Source organism: Diaporthe citri (assembly GCF_014595645.1).
Source record: "Diaporthe citri strain NFHF-8-4 chromosome Unknown scaffold_8, whole genome shotgun sequence".
In the NCBI taxonomy this organism is placed as follows: Eukaryota; Fungi; Ascomycota; class Sordariomycetes; order Diaporthales; family Diaporthaceae; genus Diaporthe; species Diaporthe citri.
The window spans coordinates 467,046-479,373 of NW_025064853.1; the positions used below are offsets into that span (position 1 = coordinate 467,046).

General features: G+C 55.3%; 5 protein-coding genes across 5 annotated transcripts; 3 read left to right on the plus strand and 2 right to left on the minus strand.

Moving 5' to 3' along the window:
• Nucleotides 1-497: 497 nt before the first annotated feature.
• On the plus strand, nucleotides 498-847 carry INS49_014519 (uncharacterized protein; the record flags this gene model as incomplete). Its single annotated transcript, XM_043175209.1, has 2 exons — nucleotides 498-531; nucleotides 621-847. The coding sequence occupies 2 exons, from the start codon at nucleotides 498-500 to the stop codon at nucleotides 845-847; spliced, it is 261 nt and encodes an 86-aa protein (XP_043020166.1).
• A 585-nt stretch (nucleotides 848-1,432) lies between these two features.
• On the minus strand, nucleotides 1,433-4,612 carry INS49_014520 (uncharacterized protein; the record flags this gene model as incomplete). Its single annotated transcript, XM_043175210.1, has 3 exons — nucleotides 1,433-2,269; nucleotides 2,326-2,826; nucleotides 3,659-4,612. 3 exons carry the CDS (start codon nucleotides 4,610-4,612, stop codon nucleotides 1,433-1,435), a joined length of 2,292 nt encoding a protein of 763 aa, XP_043020167.1.
• A 412-nt stretch (nucleotides 4,613-5,024) lies between these two features.
• INS49_014521 (uncharacterized protein) lies at nucleotides 5,025-5,876 on the plus strand (the record flags this gene model as incomplete). The annotated part of the gene is made up of 4 exons (XM_043175211.1): nucleotides 5,025-5,423; nucleotides 5,482-5,580; nucleotides 5,669-5,779; nucleotides 5,835-5,876. 4 exons carry the CDS (start codon nucleotides 5,025-5,027, stop codon nucleotides 5,874-5,876), a joined length of 651 nt encoding a protein of 216 aa, XP_043020168.1.
• A 353-nt stretch (nucleotides 5,877-6,229) lies between these two features.
• INS49_014522 (uncharacterized protein) lies at nucleotides 6,230-8,316 on the minus strand (the record flags this gene model as incomplete). Its single annotated transcript, XM_043175212.1, has 7 exons — nucleotides 6,230-6,564; nucleotides 6,621-7,370; nucleotides 7,426-7,671; nucleotides 7,725-7,838; nucleotides 7,970-8,090; nucleotides 8,144-8,229; nucleotides 8,286-8,316. The coding sequence occupies 7 exons, from the start codon at nucleotides 8,314-8,316 to the stop codon at nucleotides 6,230-6,232; spliced, it is 1,683 nt and encodes a 560-aa protein (XP_043020169.1).
• A 2,343-nt stretch (nucleotides 8,317-10,659) lies between these two features.
• INS49_014523 (uncharacterized protein) lies at nucleotides 10,660-12,288 on the plus strand (the record flags this gene model as incomplete). Its single annotated transcript, XM_043175213.1, has 4 exons — nucleotides 10,660-10,884; nucleotides 11,224-11,347; nucleotides 11,406-11,555; nucleotides 11,627-12,288. 4 exons carry the CDS (start codon nucleotides 10,660-10,662, stop codon nucleotides 12,286-12,288), a joined length of 1,161 nt encoding a protein of 386 aa, XP_043020170.1.
• Nucleotides 12,289-12,328: the final 40 nt, after the last annotated feature.

Sequence of the window (12,328 nt, forward strand, 5' to 3'; positions counted from 1 at the left end):
TGTGGCCGCCACGCCTTAGCCTTTCTAAGAATGCGGATCTGAGGGCCCGTCCAAAGGCGACAATAAAAAAAGGTAGTTGGACTTTGACTGTGTTTAAGGAGTGAGCTGGCGCGATTGCTCCCAAAAGAATCAATCGCGGTTTGATGGATGGCACGCAGGGATGGGAGAAGTTGTGTGGGGGTACCGCCCATGCAGTGTGCTTTAGCCGCATGTGGGGCCCTGTGCCAGGGGTCCCACACACTGCTTACTCCACAGGCTAACTGGCTCGCGCCTGGGGACTGCAAAAAGACCTCAGGCCGCCGACGTCGACCGAGCGCCCGCAAAGCTCCAACCAAGCTTGAGCCATAAGTCATCAACCCACCCACCCTCCAACCGACGACCGCCTCCCCTCTACGAGTACAACCGACGAACCACTGCTCAGTAGAGCTTCGCTGCTCGAATTGTGACACCTTTCCACTCACGAACACCGCTGGTTCATTCCCAATTGCGACGCCAACATGGTCTCCCGCATCCTCTTCTGGACAGGCTTCGGTATGCACCGCTCTCCATGCCAACTACCAACGCCCGACGACTACAAATTGTGTGGGAAGATATAGGTCTAACATGTTTCTGATGTGCAGGTGTCGCCACCCGACTGTGGCAGCTGGGCCTTGAGATGCGACCGTGGTTCAACAGGGGATCTCTGTGGGCGTACCCCGTCTTCGCGGGCTGCGGAGCAAGCTTCGGATACTGGCTCCAGACTGTCGACGAGAAGCAGACAGCACTCCTTACCGAACGCAAAGAGTCGATCCTGGCGAAGCGAGCGAGGAGGGCAGCACGGGAGGCTGGCACTGCTGAGACGGCATAGTGGACGCACGAGGGATGCATGGGGCCTGGTCACATGGGGCAGCTTCAGATACGATGAAAGAGACAATGCATTAGAGTCGACGTCAAATGGGCTTGCACCGACAATTGTTCTCCCATCTAGTTGGCTGCGGCGACATCCGACGTGCCCATTCCGCAATCGGGGCTGAGCTATGCATTATATGGGTGCTTGACTGCTCGCCCAGAAGCACATTGCATTGGATGCTCCCATCAGATGCCTGCCCTGGCAATTTCCTGATTACCTCCCCTCTGGATTGCCACTGATATTCATGATACCGATGACTCCTCTGACGCGCCTTCTAAGCTTTCTCGCTGAGTTGACTGGACAACCTAACACACCGGAGCCCGCATGATCTCTAGCAAGGCGGCCTCTGCAGGACTCGCCAACGAGTCTCTGCGGGCCGGACGTTGCTGATACCACTTTTCATAATGCTGTGACTGATCATGATATCAGAAGCCAGCCCCTATACCATCTTCTCTTGCCGACCTCAACTGTTATGGTGCAGCGATAGGATGGGCGGACGGCGGAACGCCGCATTCTGTACTGGTCTGGGTAAACCCCTATGCCTCATAACGTGCGCTCATCCATTCTCCTCAACACCGGTAGCATCGCGGATGTAGAGGCAGTCGCGTTTCCTTCCTCGCTCTCGGTCACCACTGCTGTGATGTACTTGTCTTTTGTTGCGTCGAACAGAAGCCGCAAAGATTCAGCACTGTATCGCTCGGGGTCGATCTCGTTGTAGGTCAGGGAATCTGCCGAAACACGATCCCTGTCAAAATTGACCGTCTCGAGCAGGGCGATGACGGCGACATCAGCGTCGTTGGCCGAGATCGCAATGTCGCAAGTACCAGCCTGGCCGTAGAGTGACCCATTGGCAAACATGGCCTCGGCCCCTAGCAGAACCTTCGACGCGCGCCTGAGATTGATGCTCAGCCCGGCGAGGCTAGGATAGTAGTAGACCCGTATTCCATCGTTCCTGAGAATCTTGGCTAAATCCTGGCCGGATCGCTCAAATGGGTCGTCGAGGACGGCGACCTCGAAAGTCCGTCCCTGAGCGCGTGCTGCCTTGAGAGCTTTCCGAACGAGTTTGTGGTGGCCGTAGGTGAAAATGGTCTCGCCATCGGCGATCATCGATGCAGCCTTAGAGACGATGGAGTCCTCTGCGTAGAGTATTCTCTCCTGGATGAATAAATCTATAGCATCACAGAGCTGCTCCTTGGAGGCCTCGTCGGACTGATCGAGCTCAAGCTTCGCAATCTTGGACTTCAGCATGCGAATGGCGTTGCCCATGGCAAAGCACATGGGCCGACACTCGGCAAGGTAGTCAATCTGCGGGTTGAGAACGTGTGGGAGGAAGTGACGAGAAAAGACATGCCCTGGTGGACTCTCGTACTCCTCGATGACCTGAATGAGCTGTCAGCCTCAAGTTGTAGGCGCAGGACTTGTCAGCAGACGCCCACCTTTTTGAATGCTACGAGGGTGGCCTCGAGTCTGGTGACATTGTCTTTCAATGTGAAGGTTGCCATCTGCTGGCCGAGAGCCAGGACGGCCGGGTGGACATCTTTGTCGGTCTTTGACAGCGTGAGCTTCTTCGCCATAGGTAGGTGGCTGAAGCACTCGGGCACGACTGGCCCAGTAGGCTGCTTGGGTGCTGGCGCAGGAGTTGCGGCTGGCTTCTTAGGCCGGCTCGCAAGTGATGTCGCCGGCGCATCTTGCTTCGACTTATTTTGCTTTGCGCCGCTCTGCTTCTCGTTTGTCACTGGGGCGGCAGGACTTGGTTCTGCAGCCTTGGACTGTTCTCTGCGTGCAGCCTTCTCGGCCTTCTTCTGCGCTTTCAACTGGGCGCCCGACAGTTTCGGTGCAGCAGGTGCAGCCTCGGAGGCCGGGGCTGCAGCAGCGGACGGGGCTGGAGCTGCCGCCGCCGCCGGAACAGCTGGAGGTGCTGTTTCTGACATGTTGAACTGAGATTGTCAAGTTCGTGTGTTTGGGTTGAGAGGAGGACGAAAGAAACGGATGCGAGTGAGAAAGTGAAGGTGCGGTATTGAGGCGAGTGAGTCAAAATCCAACTGAGCTTGTACCTGGATGATGTACCTTTTTTGAGAATGCTGCCCCGCGCCTACCCAAGCTGGGGTCTGCCCTGTGCCACTTCCTCGAAGTGGCACTAAATTCGGCTGGATCCGAAGTCTCGCGGGACTCAGATGTTATTACCCTCAAATTTGCTAGGCGCAGTAGGTACTTGACATACCTGTGGGACTGCTTTCAGGGCCCCATATCGAGCAGCTGTAGGTATGAATCAGGTATGAATAATGTGATTCCCAGAAGTGATTCATAGAATTTGGCAGTCTACCTTTTCCTGCCCGCCCAACTAACTGCTATACAAAGGTACCTAGGTAGGTACATTAGCTACCTCCCCAGTATGCTCTGTGCCTTGTGCCTTGAATACTGCCACCCAACCAGTGTTGTGCACCTTGAGTTGATACCTACCAGATGGCCGTACAACACTTGCTTTCAAGCCAGCGCCAAGCCAACGTCTAGATTTCCCAATTGCTCGCGAGGAGGACTTGGCAAATGAGGTTACAATTGATTGACTTTGCTTTCCGCGGGATTCAACGTAATGTGAGTGGTCCTCGAACTTAAGTTCGGTTTGCCGTGCAATGCTCTACTACATTAATATTACACCGGTCCAAATTATCATGCTTGGGCCCCCCTACTGGGTTCCTCACTCTCCCCTATCGCGTCACTGCTCGCAACTGGGCTCTCTTCTGCCGCATCACTGCCTGCGGGTGGAGTAACCTCTACTCCATCACCGCCTGCAGTTGAAGTCTCCTTTGCCACAGTAGCGGATGCGGGTGCGGCTTCGTCCTGAACCTTGCCTTTCAAGAAGATCATGTATCTTCCTAGCACCTGGCCTTCTCTTCCCTTCCACTCCTTCGCGCCCTTCACCTCTCCGATGGCATTCATGACTTTCTCAATAAGCGCTTTGGCGTCCTCTTCAGTTGCTGTCACCTTGGCGCGGGCCTTTTTCTGCAGGAGAACCTGCACCTTGTACCCTTTGCTCAAAAACTTCTGCAACGTCTTCAGCTTGTGGTCCAGGTCGTGTGGCGCCAGCGTCCAGTTCAGCTCCAGCTCCTTCTCCTTGATGGCCCCCTTCTTCTTGCGCTCCTTCAGGTCCTTCAGCTTGGCCAGCTCCTCCTTCTTGTTGACAATCTTGCAGATAGGCCACCGCGGCGAGCCCCTGTCGTCCGCCTTGGGCACGACAACCGCCTCCAGGTAGGTCGTCTTGGTGTCCAGCTCCGCCAGGACCTCCTTGATGGGCCGGGGGCTGCCGAGGGCCTCCGAGCCGTCCACCCCGGGCGTCTTGACGTACACGTAGGGCCAGTCTATCTCGTTGTCGCGCGGCATGCGGCCGAGCTTGACCCCCACTCGCGGGCCTGGCGTGTCTGGGTCTATCGGTTTCTTCTGCTGAGGGCGCGCTGCGCGGCGGGCGTTGAAGCTGCTGGGGGCCGCGGGCCTCGGTGGTCTCGCATAGCTGTCGCGGTCGAAAATAGCGGAGCTGGGCCTTGGTGGTGCCTTGCTTGAGCCATTGTCTCGGCCTGCCCAGTACGCGCGAGTTTGTGGCGGCAGGGCGAGGAGCGCCGGGACGAATATCCTTGTGAGGTGTAGGGAGTGTGAACTTCCGTAGTTGGACGGCATGAAGACGCGACGCAGCGCCGTCGCCGGGTTGAAAACGCAGTGGGAGCTCGGCATGGTGAAGGGAGGCGAGGAAGTAGGAGAGAAGCAGTTCTGCTCGTATTTTGGTTCCGCAAGGAAATTCGAAGGCTGAGCAAGGAGAGACTTGGTATCTCTAATTGACTGGCTTGGTGAAATTTTCGAAGTCCTAGATTGTAAGACAGCTCGGAGCTTCAAATTCGTCCTCACAGGAGGAAATGTAGCTTCCACGGCCAATCAAAACGCACCAAGAGGGTTACGTAAGCGTTCTTGTGCTTCACAAGGCCAGGGTCCATTCCCAGCAAGCCCCATGAGTCTCGTTGATTACGACCTTAGGTTTTGAGAACTCCTCTTCGTCAGAGCTATCATTCATCCCAAGTCAAAGATGGACGACCCAGCCCAGTAAAAGAAAGCGTCTACCGACATGTCGCTCTCATAACATCGCCCCAACATGTCGTCCTTCCTCCGCTTCTTCCGCCAGGGCAAGGGCCGTCTCATAGCCCGCTTCACAACCCCCACGGTGCGCTTCTTCCTCGGCCGGTACTACGGCCGCCCCGTGGCCCTCTTCGCCGACGCCGGCAAGGTCCTAGCCGCCGCGCACCTCTTCTGGGCCTACGGCTATGACTGGGGCACTGTTTCCGGCCCCTCCATGCTGCCGGGCTGGTCCGTCTGGGGCGAGGGCGCCATCATCTCACACCGGCACCGCCGCGGCAGGGACATCAAGGTCGGCGACCTGGTCCGCTTCAAGATCCCCGTCGATGACGGCCTGGCCATCAAGAGGGTCCTCGGGCTCGCGGGCGACTACGTCATGATGGGGACCCCTGAGACTGGGCAGGACACTATGATACAGGTGAGGCGAGGAGTGTGAAAGTCATATTGCGTTGTGGAGAGACTGACGTGTGGCTCAGGTTCCACCTGGGCACGTCTGGCTGATTGGTGACAACCTGCCCGCATCGCGCGATTCTAGATTATATGGGCCGGTGCCCATGGCTTTGATCGATGGGAAGGTGATTGCGCGGACTGGCGCATGGCCATGGCAGATGCATGCCATTGAAAATCCATTCGATACTGGACATAACCCGTGACTCGCCTAAGACTGCGATCATCTTGCAAGCAGACCAGACCAGCACGGTTCCAGGCATCAGCTACCGTCCGGGCGGAGATGTTCATTTGGAACAACAGAACAAAGATTATACTCTCAAGAAGGTATGAGCTATCCCTCAGACTGGCCTAGTAGTGGCTAACGAAACCCATATTGAAGTGGGTAAAGCATCAAGTCGTCAGGATCACATCCAGGAAGTAAAAGGATTATCTTGTCAAGCTATGGGCCCGTGCATAGTAATTACAAAAGAGACGCACAGTCGAGTGGGATCAGCTCTTTGCAGTAAAGTTGTGCGGTTTCGAATTCCCGACACAGAACAGATAGAAGAAACCATATATGCAGAACGAAGACAAACAAGAAGCGCTCTCCCCTGCCCTAATGTTGTATATAGTCATGCGCCGGGGAACACCGTGCCGGTTTGCCGAGTCCAAAGTAAATGCAGGTATAGGAGACGTAGAGAAGAGACGCCGCAGACCCCAACCGGAAAAAAGTAACAAATGCCATAAGCCTCCATACAGTCTTTGTATCGTCAACCCTCGGTGTTGAACAAGGCCTTAGCCCTCAATATGGGCTTTGGAACCGCTCTGTCCCAGAAGCTCCAGGCACCGTTGGGCAAGGTTGACCACCTCGCCCTCATCATCCTCCTCAGGCTCGTTCTCCTCGGCCTCGATTTGCTTGTTTGCGATTTGCTTGATCATGTCGACAACGTCGTCTGACTTGCCAATTAATCCAATCAACTTCTTGTCCTCAGACTCAAGTAGTTGCAGCAATGTCCAGATCGCAATGTGTTGGAAAGTTGCGTCGCCGCTCGCGAGAAACCGGCTCAAATATCCGTGGATGCCGCCGTGCGGTTCAGTCCAGGCCTGTATGAAGATGGCATATTCTCCCACTGTGTACTTGTTAGCATTCTAGACCAGCACAATTTGGCGTAAACAAGACACGCACCTTTGGATGAGAGATTGCCCAGAGCTGCAGCACTATTGCCTTGGACCTCAATGCTCGACGACTGCGTCAGTGGTATCAACACATCGAAAACCCCGAGATCCAAGAGGTGTGTCTTCAGCTCGTCACTCAACGCCAGAACTGCTATGGCGGCAGTCATTTCTGACTGCACAGTGACTGGGACGTCGAGTACCAGCTGCTTGCACTTCTGAACGGCCCCAGCCTCCAAGACAAGCGCCTTGTTTCGGTCTGAGCTGGCAGCTAGATTTCTCAGGGTCGAAATGGCATGGCACTGGATCTCTTCATTGTCGGTAGAGCCGAGGAGGTCCACGAGCGGTTTCAGGAAGCCAGCTTCGATGATTGGTGACTCGTTCATGGGATGTATCGAGATGTTTCTTATACAAGCGACCGCAGACAGTATAAGGGGAAGGTATGATGACTGGAGAAGTCGAAGAAGAGGGTGCAGGCCATGAGACCTCACAATATCGAGCTGATACTTTTCATCTGAAGCCAGGTTCCGAAGGGCAAGAGCAGCTTGGCACTGAACTTTGGGAGACGAAGAATCCATCAAGTTGACAAGAGACTGAACCAATTTTGGTTCGGACTGTGCCAGCTTCTTCCGGTTGGTCGCGTCGACTGCTATGTTGCTTAGAGCTGTCGTGCAGTAGTACTGGACATCGACGTCGGACGAGGAAAGAAGTTGCACAAGAACTGGTATGGCGCCAGCGTTGACAAGTTGTTGGCGGTTTTCATCTGAAAAACAAGGTCAGGGGTGTTTCTCTGAGCTGAGGGCTCCTCAGCAACATACCGGAATGTGTCATATTCAAGAGAGCTCCTGTGGCATTTCTCTGCACGCGCATGTCCCTGGACTTTGCTAAACGCGTGAGCGGGCCAAGAGCGCCAGATTTGGCAATTTTCGCCTTGTTTTCCTCATGCGTGGCGAGGTTTGTGATGCACCCGACAGCATTACATTGGACCTCAACGTTGGGCGACAGCATCTGACGGATGAGAGGTGGGAGACCTCCCAGTTGAACGATGAGGACCTTGTTCTCCGCTGCGAGGTGTGTCAGTCATTATGTTTGCATGTCTCCAACGGATCAAACTTACTGTTGACCGCGAGATTTCCAAGAGCTGCGCTGGCTGCCCGTTGCACCTCAATATCGGAGCTTTGGAGAAGGAACAATATTGGTTCAAGGGTGTCGCGGTCGACCTCCCTGACGTCTGCTCGGCTTCAGGTTAGCGAAGACTGCTGCAACCGACCATATCGCAGCATGCATAGTGCTGGTGCGAGTGAATTTCTCTTCCCGTCTCCTCTTCCTGCCTACCGCCTACCGCCTGCACAGTATACGCACCTCTTTCGGTTATCTCTGCGAATGTCAGACTTGCGCTTCGTTGTAAATCGATGTTGTCGGAGAAGACGAGGGTGCTCAGGGCTCGAAGAGGCTCGCCTGAGAAGAAATCGGTTTCGCCGCGCTAGAATTTGTCAATATTCGGCGCGATGAGCAAGGGGTCAGAGAGGAACGGACATTTTCGAGGTACTGCAGGAGGTCGGCGACTGCCTCCCGCTCGCTGTCAGCGAGGACGGGCTCGTACAGGCCATCGCGGGATTTGGCTGCGTGGAGATTAGACAAGGCAAGACGGGCGTGTCTGGATGATGAAGGGACATACCTCCACAGCAGGAGGAGCTGCAGACGCCCATCTCGAAGGCGGGCGGCGGGCAGTTTGGACCGGCTTCAGCGCGCTGGGGTGGGCCGTGTCAACAGTTTTGAGACGCCGGAGGAGCGGCAGCTGCGTGCCTCGAAGGCGGGATCGCTGGCTGCACCAAGGCTGGTCGAAATGTCTGTGCAGTGATTGCTCGAGTAAGGGTTCAAGTCAGAGATGGTAATGTAGGAGCTCGAGGCGTTGGAGCCGGGCGTTGAGCGCTGCGCCAGAGCGTACGTAATTGTATGGGGATGGTGTTTTGATGAGCAAAGCAGAGCAAAGCCAAAGCAAAGCTTCCCTCCCCGTCCGCGAGTTGCTCTGTGCTCCAAAGGTCCTGGCTGGGCCTAGGGTGGCGCCGTGGGCTGCGGGCGGGTCCCATACCTAGGTACACGGACCCAGTGGAAAAGCTCCCGGTTCCCCCAGCATCTGGCTCGCCATGCCTACCCGGTAGGTACTTCCACGGGCAGACCGCTAGCGGACAATCTCGGCGGGGGCAAATAGGTGCTAGCAGTAGACGTCGAGTACCTGCTACCCGTGCCTAGCTGGCTCGGCTGGATATGACTGGGGTTTATTGGCTTTTGCACACTGATCCATTTATTAACCTGGTTTGGATCCGTGCTATCTTTTGATCTGACCCTCTTCAGCAGAATCCTACCCAGATGTGCCTGTCATCGGCCTTGCTGTTCGCATTAGACAGTGCAGCAATGGCTTTATGATTAATTGGCTTTACCCGTATGTACAAACTGTAAAACTACCTAGTATCCTAGGTATGCACATACCTAGATAGGTAGATAGTTTGTGACAGAACGTACCACTGCCCCTAGGTAATCTCGACGTCCACAGAGAATATGAAACGGAGATACCTGGACCGAAGCAAACCCACTCAACCAGCGTTGACCTGCCTGAGGGTTACCTAACCCAGGCTGTACTCATGCACTCTCTCTTGAAGCCCGCCAGTCACAGCGGGAGAGTATTCTATGGGAGGTTATCCCAGAGGAGGTGTTCCCAAAGGAGGTTACCCCAAAGAAGGCTACCCTAGAAGAAAGGGGAGGTTATTCCAGGGGAGGTTATAACGAGGAATTAGGGAGACAGGAGACTGCAGGCAAGTGGGGAATATACTTACCATAGGGACGTAGAATAGGTACCTTGATAGACTGGCTGGCTGAATGGTTGTTCTTACTACCGAAGGAAAAATATCACGAAAGGGCGACGAGAGTCTGCCTTGCTCCTTCATGGGGAGCTGGCCGACCGACTTCCAAAGGCACCTACCTAGATAGGTAGTTCCTTCCCGCTTGTCAGGCAAGCGCAAGAGTCTTGTGAGAACAGGGTGGTGATCCTTGGAAGGAGGCGAAACTTGACGCAGCTTGAGTTCAATCTCCTGCCGCCATATATTAAGTCTAATTCTCACGCCGGGGCACAGCAAACATCTGCTTGCAATTCAACCAGGTATACCAAGACTACTGTGTGGATATGGTGGCTGCACCTTTACTGTGCTGCAACTCAATTACCTTTTTAGGCATCCTGCGTTAGTCCCAACATCAGATGCTTAGGTTAGGCATGGGAGGATCTGCCTGGTTACCATCAGAGGAGCAGGCATAGAGACGAGATGTCAGTTTTTCTTGTGTCGATCCAGGATGAAACCGGAAAGCACTGCAGGACAAGGCGGAGGAAGACGTCCAACGTTGCCCTCATCCGCTGTAGTCTGCACATGTGAAGGCAGCCGCTTCCAAACATCGGGCGTCGGGGTTGCTTATCTATCTGATAAACCGCTCTCCAGTCAAGTCCAGCTCGGTCCAGTCCCCTTCGTCCACGGCCAATGCTCGGGCGAACTGCAGCATCTGGGCAGGAACACGGAGCACGACCTGCGAAGAAGCATCATCAATCATCCGTTGGTGGGTTGGACACTGCTGCAGCAGTCAGTCGGTGCCTGAGAGAGAGAGAGAGAGAGAGGGAGAGACAGATATTGCCCGCAGCTATCCAGACCGAGAGCCTTACTTGTCCTCTGTCATTTCTGTTCTGTTCCTCTCCCTGCTACTTACTCACTGCTTGCTGCCCACCGTCGCCTCGCACCTCTGACCTCACCACCACCACCACCACACCACTGTCACCAGCAGTATCTGCATCAGCAAGCAACTGTCGCACCTGGCACTGGACCTGATAGACCAAATCTGCAGGTGCTGCCGGGAGGCGCGAGGCTGAAGCCAAACCTTCTCCAATTCCCTGGCGCGGCACACATGTTTCTGAGCACCGAAACCAAACCAAAGCGGCCCTGAATCGGGAAACACTAGGAGAACCGGCATCCCCCCTTCATGTGCAACCGCAGGGCACAGTTAACTTAACGATGACGGACCCCGCGAATCCCAGCGAGGGTGGCCCAAAACAGCCTGCCGCCTTCGCAAGCGCAAGACACCCGGGTCACGAGCAGCTGCCTTTCGTCACGCCCTCCACATACCTGCACCTGCGCGCTCCAGTCGCTCAAAGGCCCACGGCCAGCAGTCACAGTCGCACAGATTTCTCCTTGGCAGCCGAGATGACGAGCGCCGACAGAGAGCAGATGCAGGGACTGGTCAGTCTTCCTACCCTTCGGGCTGAGGCACTTGTCCCGCGCGCGCTTCTTTTCCCTTTCGCCGTCTCCTGCGCCGCTTAAGATGCGCCGACGTCCTGATTCCCCATCGGCCGCTGGTGCCACGTCTGCGAGGTCACTGCCGGCTGCACTCGCTGCCGGGTCCATCCAACGTGGCTCAACGTCGTCGCGCAGCCTGCATGATGGTGCGGGGTACTGCCGGCGAGCATGGCGAGCTCGGTGAACGGAAGCAAGATGCGCGCATCTGGCCTGAGCACCACGGCTGGCGAATACAAGAAACACGCATGATGGCCGGTTCGGGAGTGCTGACTTGGTTGACAGAGGGCTATACGCGAATTCCTCAAGGTCCGAACCAGTTACGACGTCCTGCCCCTATCCTTTCGACTCATCGTTCTCGACAATGACCTCCTTATTCGTACGAGTGTGAACATCCTCATGCAAAACAGTACGCGAGACCCAGATGCCGCAATCTCGTCTACACCGCACTGACGCATCTGGTCCAGACATTGTGTCCGCTCCGCTATGGGACTCGAAGACGTCGACCTTTGCGGGCCTGCTTACGAGCACAGACTACATCAACGTCATCCAATACTATCTCCAAAATCCCGAGAGGTTCGAGGATGTGGATCGACTCCGTCTAAGTAGCTTGCGAGGTACGTGGACAGCATCAGACAGTGTGCGTGACACTAGCAGGCAAGCTGATCTAGTTATGTTGTGTCATCAGAGGTTGAGAAGGCCATTGGTGTCACGCCCCTCGAGACCGTGTCATTCCACCCAGGCCGGCCCCTCTATGAAGCCTGTCGGAAAATGCTGCAAACCCGAGCGCGCAGAATACCCCTTGTCGACATCGACGACGAGACAGGCAGGGAGAGTGTGGTCAGCGTCATCACGCAATACCGAATACTGAAGTTCATCGCCGTGAACAACGAGAAGAACACGATGCTCCTGAAGAAGACCGTGCGGGAGCTCAATCTCGGATCGTATGATGATTTAGCGACGGCAAGCATGACCAGCTCAGTCCTCGACGTGATCTCGCTCATGGTCAAATACAACATCTCGGCGGTTCCGATAGTGGATACCGAGAACACCGTTATCAATGTGTTCGAAGCCATCGACGTCATCCCCTGCATCAGAGGCGGCGCCTATGATGAGTTGTCGGGCACAGTTGGGGACGCGTTGTGCAAGCGGTCGGATGACTTCCAGGGCATTTACACTTGCACGGAAGAGGATCGTCTTGATTCGATATTTGACACGGTTCGGAAATCCAGAGTGCATCGATTAATCGTGGTGGACGACGAAAGCAAGCTCAGGGGCATCATTTCCCTCTCCGACATCCTGAAGTATGTCCTGATCCACGGGGAAGAAGAACACATGCAACAAGCATGACCAGGCAGGAAACAGTCCTCAGCCTCTGGTCCACATTCCC